This window comes from Simochromis diagramma, unplaced genomic scaffold (genome assembly GCF_900408965.1).
Source record: "Simochromis diagramma unplaced genomic scaffold, fSimDia1.1 OVJJ01000753.1, whole genome shotgun sequence".
NCBI classification, from domain to species: domain Eukaryota; kingdom Metazoa; phylum Chordata; class Actinopteri; order Cichliformes; family Cichlidae; genus Simochromis; species Simochromis diagramma.
The window spans coordinates 12,301,253-12,312,401 of NW_024387523.1; the positions used below are offsets into that span (position 1 = coordinate 12,301,253).

The 11,149-nt window shown below is 43.8% G+C and overlaps 2 protein-coding genes across 3 annotated transcripts; one reads left to right on the forward strand and one right to left on the reverse strand.

Moving 5' to 3' along the window:
* Positions 1-233: 233 nt before the first annotated feature.
* Positions 234-3,137, reverse strand: gpr186 (G protein-coupled receptor 186). The gene is made up of 2 exons (XM_040019899.1): positions 2,875-3,137; positions 234-1,831 (listed from the first exon to the last, which is right to left on the reverse strand). The coding sequence occupies exon 2, from the start codon at positions 1,799-1,801 to the stop codon at positions 806-808; it is 996 nt and encodes a 331-aa protein (XP_039875833.1). The 5' UTR covers positions 1,802-1,831; positions 2,875-3,137; the 3' UTR covers positions 234-805.
* Positions 3,138-7,201: 4,064 nt separating this feature from the next.
* cd164l2 (CD164 sialomucin-like 2) lies at positions 7,202-10,765 on the forward strand. Of its 2 annotated transcripts, XM_040020022.1 has the most exons (6): positions 7,202-7,963; positions 8,359-8,445; positions 8,632-8,724; positions 8,816-8,857; positions 9,030-9,189; positions 9,408-10,765. In XM_040020022.1, exons 1-6 carry the CDS (start codon positions 7,630-7,632, stop codon positions 9,421-9,423), a joined length of 732 nt encoding a protein of 243 aa, XP_039875956.1. In that variant the 5' UTR covers positions 7,202-7,629; the 3' UTR covers positions 9,424-10,765. The 2 variants fall into 2 exon arrangements, with proteins under 2 accessions (XP_039875956.1, XP_039875957.1); XM_040020023.1 differs by lacking the exon at positions 8,816-8,857.
* Positions 10,766-11,149: the final 384 nt, after the last annotated feature.

Consider the following 11,149-nt stretch of genomic DNA (forward strand, 5'->3'; position numbering starts at 1 on the left):
CACGGCTGCTTCAAGGATGCAGTGGGTGCTCCAGGACGGTAATAACATCGCCCATTGCTTCGAACACGAAATAATTTAAGATACAGGAACAGCAGCAGTGGTCCGAGTTAAAGAGTGAGAGATGGAAAGAGACAAGCACTAAAAGCCCTGCTAGCAGTGAAGAAGGATGACGTCACTTGGTAGAAAAAAATCATTTATTATTCATCAGTATAAAATATTCATTTTTTTTTTAAAAATGGTTGTGCAACTCGAACATACTGTCAGTATGTTTCAAAGTGCCTTTAACAACATGTGCAAAATATACTCTCAACATTATATAACATGTTGCTTTGCAGACATTCAAGTAAATGAACTCAGGCTTTGGATCACATGTCATTACACTGTGAAAGGCTTCTATTTATAATCTCTCCAATCCTGTTGTAAAGTGCCGATGCTCATCAAGTCTGTTTTATATATATATATATATATTTATATATGTATAATACACATTATAGTATTTCTGTGATTGTTTTCTTCTGGGAATCCAGTGAAGCTACAGTTGACTGAGGATGAGGTACACAGCACAAACAGTATCTTTTGTCCCAAGATGGCCACCAGCCAGGACAGCTCAGTACATTCTGATTTGTAGAAACACTTTTATCTCTGAAAAGTGCTGCCTGCGCGTGTGGGAGTATGCATGTGTCAGAGACTCCTCGTTCTGGATCCAAGTGACAGTCAGTGCAGCAATGAGTGTATTTTGGCACACAAACGGTGATATGTCTGGCATAGATCTTATGTTGGGTTGAGTCTGCTGAGGTTTGGCAGTTTACACATCAACAGGGTAGTGTATGTGTGTGCTGTGCAAGTATCTGTGTGGGCAGCAGGCGTGGAGCAGCACCTTGCGAATGTCTTTGTGTCTCAGACTGTAGAGAATGGGGTTTAGTAGGGAGCTGCCTGCAGCTGGCACCAAGGTGGCATAGGTGTACAGAGGAGGGCTGGACGCATCTCCCAGCAGCCCCCAGAGGGAGAAGGGCATCCAGCAGCCCACAAACACACTGAGGACCAGGAGCAACCTAGAGAAACCTCTCCCACTGCCGTGCTTGCTTGCATATGACTGATTGGAAGGGAGGAAATGCCTTTGGGTAGCGATGGCATGGGCATGCCGCCTAGCGACACGGCAGATCCCAGCGTACAATTGCAGGGTTACCATTACAACCACTAGGAAGCCCCCACACAGCAGCGATAGATATGTCCGGGTCAGAGGTCGTGCTACAGAACAGGAATTTGGGTCTTCAAGACAGTGCCATCCCATTGCTGGCCCCGCCCCAATCATGCATGCACCCAACCAGACCAGCAGCAAGAGGATGGCGGCTCTCCGCCGTGACTGGCCTGAGCCGTAGGTGAGGGCGTGGCTCAGAGACAGGTACCTGTCTAGGGCAACACCCATTAGGCTACAGAGGGAGGCAGTCAGTGATGTCACCAGTAGTCCTGAGGTCAGCAGTTCTGACCAATCACTGGGCTCCACACAGAACATGAAGAGGAAGTGCAGAATCAGCGCCACACCAGCCAGAAGATCAGCCATACCAAGGCTGGCAAGCAGCAGGAAGACAGGGGCACGAAGAGATGAGGTGGCCAGAATGGTGGTGACTACGATGGCATTCTCAGTCGCAATGAGGGTCCCTGAAACACAGAGGGCCACGCCCCACGCTGTGAGAGGTGGGAGTTCATAAGCAGATGACCTTCCCAGTTGGTCTGATGGGATGATGGGCTCTGCACCTGAGGATTCAGAATCCCAGCCCAAGTCTGTGGCGTTCAGGATCATTGTTTGGTTCAGCAGTCACACCAATAAAACCTAAAGGAGAGAGAAAAAATTGAGAAATACGTTACTATCAGAAAGATGAGTCACTACCACAGCTCCCACATGTCCATCGAACAGCATTTCCAGAAACAGAAGCTGGTGTGGTTTGAGCCACAGGATGCAGGCTGTAGCATCACACAGAGCAGAAGAGCACTTGATGTGTTAATGCACTGCTTCAAATGCTATAATCTTGTAATCCAACACGGCTGAGCTGTTGAGAAACCATCCTACCACTATAAGACCTTCAGATGTTGTGTTCTCCTGCTCTTTGTGATATCATTACCTGCTCCATTTTGGGAAAACAACACAAAAAACTGCTTTCCAATAGCTATGTAGAAAAAAAGGTAGTCTTGAAAGCCCATATAAGGTTTTATTTCTTTAAAAATGATCACTTTTTTTCCAATTTTTTTTTTAAACAGTTACCCAAATCTATGTGTTTGTATTTTGGGAAGTCTTGTGGGAAGGAGCGAAACTTCCAGTCAACCAACAGGCTATGTATTTTGAATGATTTGGGATAGATATATAATATTTAATTAATCACCGGGCTAACACGTGACTGTAAAAGGTGGGCTCTCATTTGCTGCCCACTGAAAAGAATGAATGAACGGCATCATTTTAAAATAGGATTACAGTTTAAGGCATATGTGCGCGTGGCTATATGTAAACTCGATTATGTAAGCCACAGTCTGGGTTTTCCACGTGATGCCGCACAGCAGAGGCGCAGAACCTCGAATAAATTCTACGTGCAACATGCATGCACGAGAAAATCTTATCAGTTATCTGCTCGCACACATAAAAACAAACTGGACGTCCTGCAGGAACGTTATTAGCGCATTATTTCTGCGCTCCTCGGGCACTGAGTCCCCCCCCACCCCGCGCTCTTTCTCCGTTCCCACAGTGAGGAGGTATATCCCACCTCCTGACGCAGGGGACCCTTAAGTATCATACAAATGCGGGTTCACTGCACCGTAGAGCGTGTCCCCCAACACATGCAAGTACCGAGACACGTTTACAAGCATGTACTAAATTCCTCTCACCTTATTTAAACGAGTCAGTCCTCTGCGGGAGTCACACTGATTTTTCTCTCTCTTTCTCCTGTAAGATCCAGCACAGGTGATGGAGCCGAGGTGAGGCTGTTCGCGGTAAGGCTCGACAGCAGGTTTAAATACCGACGGTTCCCGTGTAGACACAGCTCCGCGTTCCCGTCTTCACCAAAGTTGTGCCAAACTCTCACCTGGCGTCGCTTGCATCTCTCCTTCTTCAAGCTCCCCGAATCGCTCACTGGAGGCAGAATGAATGTTCTTGCGCGCGGGCTCATCCACAAGAGTCTGTCTGACGTCAGTGACTGGGAGCCTCGACCAATCAAGGGACGGCGCCAGGGATGCGGGGAGAAGTGGGAGGGGACGTCCATGGAGTAATTTCATTCAGAAAAATGCGGCAGAGCCCCGTCGCCCCTCCCACTGCGGCTCGCTAATGCTTTCATTTCTTGTAAATAACGACCATCGACGGACACACACGTTTTCTCAATAAGACCCAGACCCCTTGCTGAAGGTGAGGATACGAGTTTGTGTTGGGCAGGGCTGGAACTTGGCAGCTGTGAGCGCACAACGCAAAGCGCTGGCGCTGTCCACGGTGCTGAATCTCAGAGTATGACTCATGGGGAGATGTCGTACAGGGAGACAGAGAGCCTGCTGAATGAACGAATGATGGGGAGCAGCTTTAGCACAAACTGAACTCTTTTTAAACACAATTTAAATTTATGTAAAGCACATAGGTGAAATATTCTTGAGGGTGAAGTGGTGAAAAACTGGCCTGTGCGTGCATGGTTGCACTAACAGAGAAATGGGTATACTAATATGGAGTGCTGGGTAAAATTCAAGAAGTATTATACACTAAAACTGTTTTCAAAATAACATCAGCATACATACATATTATATATGTAGAAAGATAAATAGATATATAGATATAACTTGTCTTTATGAGCCTCGCACTGCCTCACAATCATTTAGAAATCTTCTAAGAGGATTGAGCATTTGTGTTTAGGCTGTGGGTGGTGAGAGCTTTCCTACAATCCAGCAAAGACAGGAATCAATTGTACATTTTGCTTGTTATCCACCGTATTTGTCTCGTCTTTTTTTGATTTTTGGTATCGCTTCACAGAAACACACGCCCCCACCTCCCCTACAGTAATACAGCATCAGGGGATTCGTGGCTTCCCCCGGTTTGACACGAAGCGTAGGACGCTACAGGCTGGGCTCAACAGCTGTCTGCGTGGTGGCGCACGGCGCTGAGCTAACTGGGGGAATCTCGTCTTGTTCGAGCCATATTAGGACACGCTTCCTGTCGATACACCCCTCCTACGTCACCGAGCTGAGTTGAGGCGCAACACTTGTCACCTTCTAAATGTCGCCGGTATTAAGCAGCTTCTACAAATTTCTGCAGAATCACGGCTGCTCTGCTCATGTTACCCACTTCTTTTTACACAGCATTAAACTATTTTGTTAAAAATATTAACTGTGGTTTACATTAATGTAAAACACTTAATAATTATAGATTATTTGTGTGTGCGTGTGCCACCCTGTCCTTTATGTTATTATGTCATGTATATCTTTTCTAATACTAGCAGTGCTCCGTGGAGTGTAAACTAGTCTGTGGCCGGTGTTGTAGATTGCTTGCCCACAGCGGAGGAGGAAATCGTGTGGAACAGGATTGCGGAATATCCCTTTGTGTGTGTGTTTTCTTTGCTTCCTAACACACACGAGCCACTCTGAAGAAAGATCTACCCAGACAATGGGTGCCAGAGCATATGAGATGTGGGAGTTAAAGGAGCCACGTCGGTGTGAGTGGAGGAGGTGGCGATCATTGCATAAAGCTGCAAAGTTTTGTCGTGATCCTGGACTCGGTGCACGGTTTTTTTCCCCCTGCGGCCTGATTGGGGGCTGTGACTCAGTGCATCTGCATCACAAAGCGACAACTTAAAAGGTCGGAAGCACTTGTGCAGTTTGTGCTGATGCATTTGCCCAGCTGCACGTTGCGGAGCCTCTTATAAAAAGCAAAACCTGAGCACCTTTGTACTCTGAGCTAACCCCATGCGCCACAGGTTTTTGGAAATGACGCAATTTTTTGTAATGTTGCCTTTCTGTACATCACAGTCGCTTTAAAATTAAACAACCAGGATGTGATTCAGATGCAGAGTCTGAGCTTTACATCAAACGGTTTAACAAACATGAAACAGTCTGAAGTCTAGAACACCTGGGCATCATGGACAGATTCTCTGTGCCTTGTTTAGATGATGTGAAGGGTTTTTCTTAATCAGATGAGGGGTATTTTTGCTTTTCAGGCCTTTTTGTGTAGCCGAGAAGGTCAGTTGTTGATTTGTCCTGTCCTATAAGGATTTTGCTATTTCTCTAACAGGACTATTTGGTTTTTCAGCCTCACCTCCATCACCTACATCTATGTCTCTTTGAACCTCATGTTGAGAGTTCTGCTGAAAATCTACAGAGTTCAACACTTGGAATCAACTCCAGGTCTCTCACCAGCCTGATTTGTCATGGAATAACCAGGAAACATTGCTTAATTGCTGTTGAAACTGCTTATATCATGTAATACTTTTGTTAAACCACTTGAAGTAAAGCTCAAAGTCTGCCCCTCATTTACATCTGGATTGTTGGATTAAAAAAACAAACATACTGCCGTGATTTGTAGACAAACAGAAAATGTGTCATTGTCCAAAATCCCATATGGACTTAACTGTAGTTTCAAACAGTAATGCTCAATACTCACTTTACCAATAGGAATGTACGATTTAACTGTAACCTCTTCAGCTTTTACAACTAATCACACATTAAGAGTAACATTACTACAAACATCCCGATCTAGGCTAGTGTCACAGAGTGTTACAATGGTTTTCTTTGTCTCTTTCTTTACATTTATCTGGGATATTTTATATTTATTTGCACAGATAAAGTACAAGAAACATATTCTATCAATAGGTGGGTGGTGATGCTTATAAGGTATACAGTAAAAAAGTTTAAAAAAATCTTAATTTCATCACCGAGGTAAAAATGTGAGTACAGAATAGATGAAAAGCCAATGTATTTTTTTTTTAGCAGAAGCCTGTTGGAAATCTTTAAAGGGATATGAAGACCTTATTAGCTCTTGTTAGATCTAGATCAAGGTCTATTAAACCTTCCTCTACTTGACTTGTATTGCTGTAAGTATGAATAACATGAATTAGCATGAATTCATTTTTGAAGCTGTTCATTTTTTTGGATGTTTTGGGGGATCTGGGTAGATAAAAGAATCTCAATAAGTCACAAAAGACATTGAAGGAATGAATTTTAGCTACAACAGCAACATAAGTTTGAGTTTGAGTCCCCCCTGTTTACGCTCTACACATCCGACTGCTCCCCTACCCATCTCCCAAACACCATCATAAAGTTCGCGGATGACACCACAGTGGTTGGACTCATCTCAAGGGGGGATGAGTCGGACTACAGAGATGAGGTCAACAGACTGACTGAGTGGTGTTCAGTTAACAACCTCCAACTGAACACCACGAAAACTAAAGAACTTATCTTGGACTTCAGGAAGGGCAGAGCAGACCCGGTCCCACTCTACATCCACGGGAACTGTGTGGAGAGGGTACACTCCATGAGGTTTCTGGGCGTGCAGATATCTGATGACCTCTCCTGGACTGCAAATACTACAGCGGTGGTTAAAAAGGCCCAGCAGCGTCTCCACTTTCTGAGAGTGCTCAGGAGGAACAACCTGGAAGAGAGGCTGCTGGTGACATTTTACAGAGCCACCATAGAGAGCATCCTAACGTACGGCATAACATCATGGTATGCAGGGTGCTCAGCTGCGGACAGGAAAGTACTGCAGAGGATCATCAACACAGCCCAGAAGATCACTGGCTGCTCTCTGCCCAGCCTGGAGGTCACTGCAAACTCTCGGTACCTCAGCAGAGCTGGCAATATCATCAAGGACCACTCTCACCCCAGCAATCAACTGTTTGAACTATTACCGTCAGGCCGACGGTACAGGTCACATAAAACCAGGACAAACAGATTCAGGGATAGCTTCTTTTCCAGAGCTATCACCGTAGTAAATAAGCACAAAAACAATTGAACCTATTCCATACCGTCACTGTCATTATATTATGCTGCTATTCATACTGTCATTATATTAATGCTGCTATCCTGTATATATTGTACATACTATTGTTTGAGTACTTACGATTGTTTTTTTGTACTTTTTATATTTTACATTTATATTTATCATTGAAACTTGCACCAAGGGAGTGGCACTCCAATTTTGTTGTACTCTGTACAATGACAATAAAGGGGTATTCTATTCTAAACCTCAGGTTTAAAAGGTCAGCAGCATTTTTCAGCTATTTTATTCTTGATATCTTCATGGGCATCACATGACATTTGGTGCCGATGAAGCTGACTGCAAGTGACTTTGATGATCACCCTTTTCATGCCGTGAAATATCAACATCTGTTTAACGGAAGCGTAGACATTCAAGGTCCCCACAACATGGATTTTAGAAAATTTAACAAAGCAGGCAACCACATCACTAAATCCAGAGTTCCAACAGGGAAAACAAAGAACCTTGTCATGCGTTTAAGTGCAGGTAACATCAAAATGAACACTAATTTAGCTCAGTTTATTCCCATTAGTCCTTCTTTAATTTATAGGCTTCATAAGGACATATGTGTGAATGAAGGTGTGTGTATACGTTCACCGCCTGCTTAGGTAAACAGGTGTCAGTCCGTTCCAACTGGCATGCATTTCAGGTGGCTTGAGGTGGGCCAGTTGGTTGCCAGGGAACCAAGTTTAGTGGCGCTCATGTTACACAGATCTCCTCACTGTCCTCACTCACATCTGTCATTGTGTCCTGGTTATCATCACCTCCAGAAACTCTTTCGAGGACAAGCTGAGGAGACTTCAATTCAAAGCCTTTTTTTAGTTTTTAAAATCAACTCCTTTTTAAGTGCCAACGTTTCCAGGTGTTGCTCGCAGGTGTCTGTTGCAGTCAGGATGCAGCTGGTGGCATTTACTGTTCTCTCCTCCACTCTGCTGCTTCTAGCAGTGATCCATTCTGTGTATCTACAGCCAGGTATGGGTCTATCCGTATGTTTTATTTTCTCACAGCGTGTCCATTTCAGTATATTTTACTCTGAACCTGCTTGTGTGTCTTCCTAAGCTTGCCATCTGCTGTCTATTTTCGTGCTGTCTGTTGTCTTTCCTCATTAATGTCTCACTTCTTATTTACTGGTAAGATGGCTTCTTGTCTATTATTACTAACACACTGAGAAGCAGCACAAATAAGAGAGTTTAACAGGAAGCAATTATCTTTTTCTTATCATCATAAACTTCTGCATTCTCAGATACTGTCCAAACTAACAGGATATCATATAATAATGAAGCTGCTTCAGAATAACTGGGCACTGGCCAGCCAGCTGGGTTTTGATTGACACTGCTAATTAACTGCCAGTGTTGTCCCTCCTACAGATTGTTCTCAAGCCGAGTCATGTGACCTGTGTGTCGGCGATTCCATGCTCAACCTGACAGGCTGTGTCTGGAGGCTTTGTCCAAATGGTGACACACACACACACACACACACACACACACACACACACACACACACACACACACACACACACACACACACACACACGTGACCTCTGATAGTAATTCAATCACCAATGCTGCTGTAACACTAGCTCCCCTGGTTTGTAGAAGATCACTGAATTATTGAGTGATGCCGGGGTCTGTCTCCCTCAGGCAATGATACAGGGATGTGTGTGACCGATGAAGGGGATTCGGCAGACAACGGCATGAACTGCAGCTGGACCAGAGTGTCTGAATTGTGCACAGGTATTAAAAAAAATGAACATAATTTTGGGGGGGATGATATCAAGTGTTTTTCTGCCATCTTCATAACCCTGTTACATAATTCATTCCCCAGTTGTAGAGTCTGTCGCTGCGGGAGGTGGTAAAACCGTTTCAGGTAAACTGAATCAACTCTGCTTCAGACGTCATCTCCTAGTCCCATAACAGCTGACTAAAAGATTCCCTAAAGGCAATCCAGTCATCTCCACCCGCTAAAAACCCTGTCAGCACTTTATAAATATATATATATATATAAAACAACCAGTGAATTCTGTGTCCTTTCCCTCAAGGTGATGACAGCAACACCAACTCCTCCCCCGAGTTCTCCCAGGCCAAGTTCGACATGTCCAGCTTCATAGGCGGCATCATACTCGTGCTGTGTCTGCAGGCAGGCGGATTCTTCGCCATGCGCTTCCTCAAATCCAAAGAGCAGAGCAGCTACGACCCCATGTGAGTTTATGCGCGGAGGTGTTGGAGAACACAGAATCTCACGCGTTTGTGCGAAACGTGTTAAGTGCAACAGCAGCCTCTGGTGGCAGGAATCGTCAACAACACACGATGCACAGCGCAAACGGTTCACCTTCAGCATCTCTGCCTGTCTTGTTTTGATTCTGATCACACACACTTTCCATCTGTCTATACACACTCTTCTGTCTGTCTTCATGCAGAGAGCAGCCACAGTGAAGACAAGATAAATGACGGACAAGCAGACGATGCAGAGAAGGACAGCAGAACGGTGACTCATCTGGTTATGACGACAAGAATTTTTTCCCTCTCCCTTTTTCCCCCTGTAGTTTTTTTGGTCTGGTCCCTGTGTGTACCCCCTGGGGGATGGGTGTGTTTGTACGAGGACATATTCCCAAAATACTGCATTGTGTAACAAGTGTCTGTGCATGAGCTCACTGCAGTATTTACAGTTCACGATCAGTGTGTTAGATGCACGATCAAGCAAGACTTTGATTTCTGCAGAATTTTATGCAACTGCTTTGTGATCATACAATTCACCTTCCACCTTAAATTACAGTAATTTAGGTGTTTATACTGGTATAAATAGTGTGGTGCAGTTATATTATTAAATTTAGGCTGTAGTTCAGACAAGGTCACAACAAACATTTTATCCATCGTCTTTGAGTACATTTCTGTTCATGTGCATTTTGATAACTTTCTAGAGTTTTTTTTTGAAACAAAAATAACCAAATGTTAACCTGTAATGTATGAAATTATTGATTAATATAATATAAATATAGTAACTAAGGTCCTAAAGTCCACTCACAGGCTGTTATACCTCTTTCCGTCAAGTTGCAGTGAGTGTTGGTGCTGCTGCGGATGCAGGGAGACGCCTTCCTTTGGTGCCTTTTGAAAAAAAAAAAGTAATCCTACATTTTAAATGGTTTGAGGAGTGATTACATAGCTTTACTAGCAGTGATGCTTCTTCTATTTCCATGAGAAGAAAATCATGCAGGCTGCTTCATTCACCAGTTATTGTTTAAACATTTTCAGCAGGTCCTTGTATAGCCACTGACATCACTGCTTCCAGCTTTGGGGTCGACTGTTTTATGGTGGCCTGCTACTGCCAGTCTTATTTTAGTGGGGGAAAAAATAAGCTACAGCTCAGACACCTGCACCTCACTGATGGAAAGGAAGTGTTAGAGATAACAACTGTGATAACAACCTGTGAACCACTGAGAAAGACACACCATAACCTAAAACCTGAGCCCTAATAGCAGAGTCAGGATTTCAATCTTTATAAAAACCTCCAGTAATGACTCTAGTGGTGCATTACTTTTATTTTGATGCTCTTACTGTCAGTAGTTCAGACAAACCCAACGTGGTAGTCATGGAGAAGAACTCTGACTTGATTTCTAAGATTTATAATAAAGTTTGAACCATTTGATTGCTGTTATAAAACAGGTGACATAGATGTGACCCTGTTTAAATAATACTAATGTTGGTTAAACTCATTAATATGAGCTGTTTGATTTTTTTGTGATGACACTGGATTTCCTGAATAAACTAGGAATAAGAAGAGGTGTCTCTCAGTGTGTTTGGTATGTCTTTGCTTTCTTGCATTTAAATATGCAAACACAACTCGTGGTTCCTGAGTACTTAAAGGTAGAACAGGAGGCAGAGTCTGCAGCTTCATGCCCCTCTTCTGTAGAACCAGCTCATAGTTTGGATTCAGGGCACAGACAGCCCCCATAGTTTTTAAATCAGGCTTAAAACGACCCTTTGTGATAAAGCATATAATCAGGGTTGGATCGGGTGACCCTGAAACCTCCCCTAGTTAGGTCTAGGCTGCTGAGGACTTCCTATTATTCACTCACCTTAACACCACTTTGCATTTAATCATTAGTTATTAATCATTATTTTCTCCATTTCCTCCCCTCATAACCCCCAACTGGTCACTGCA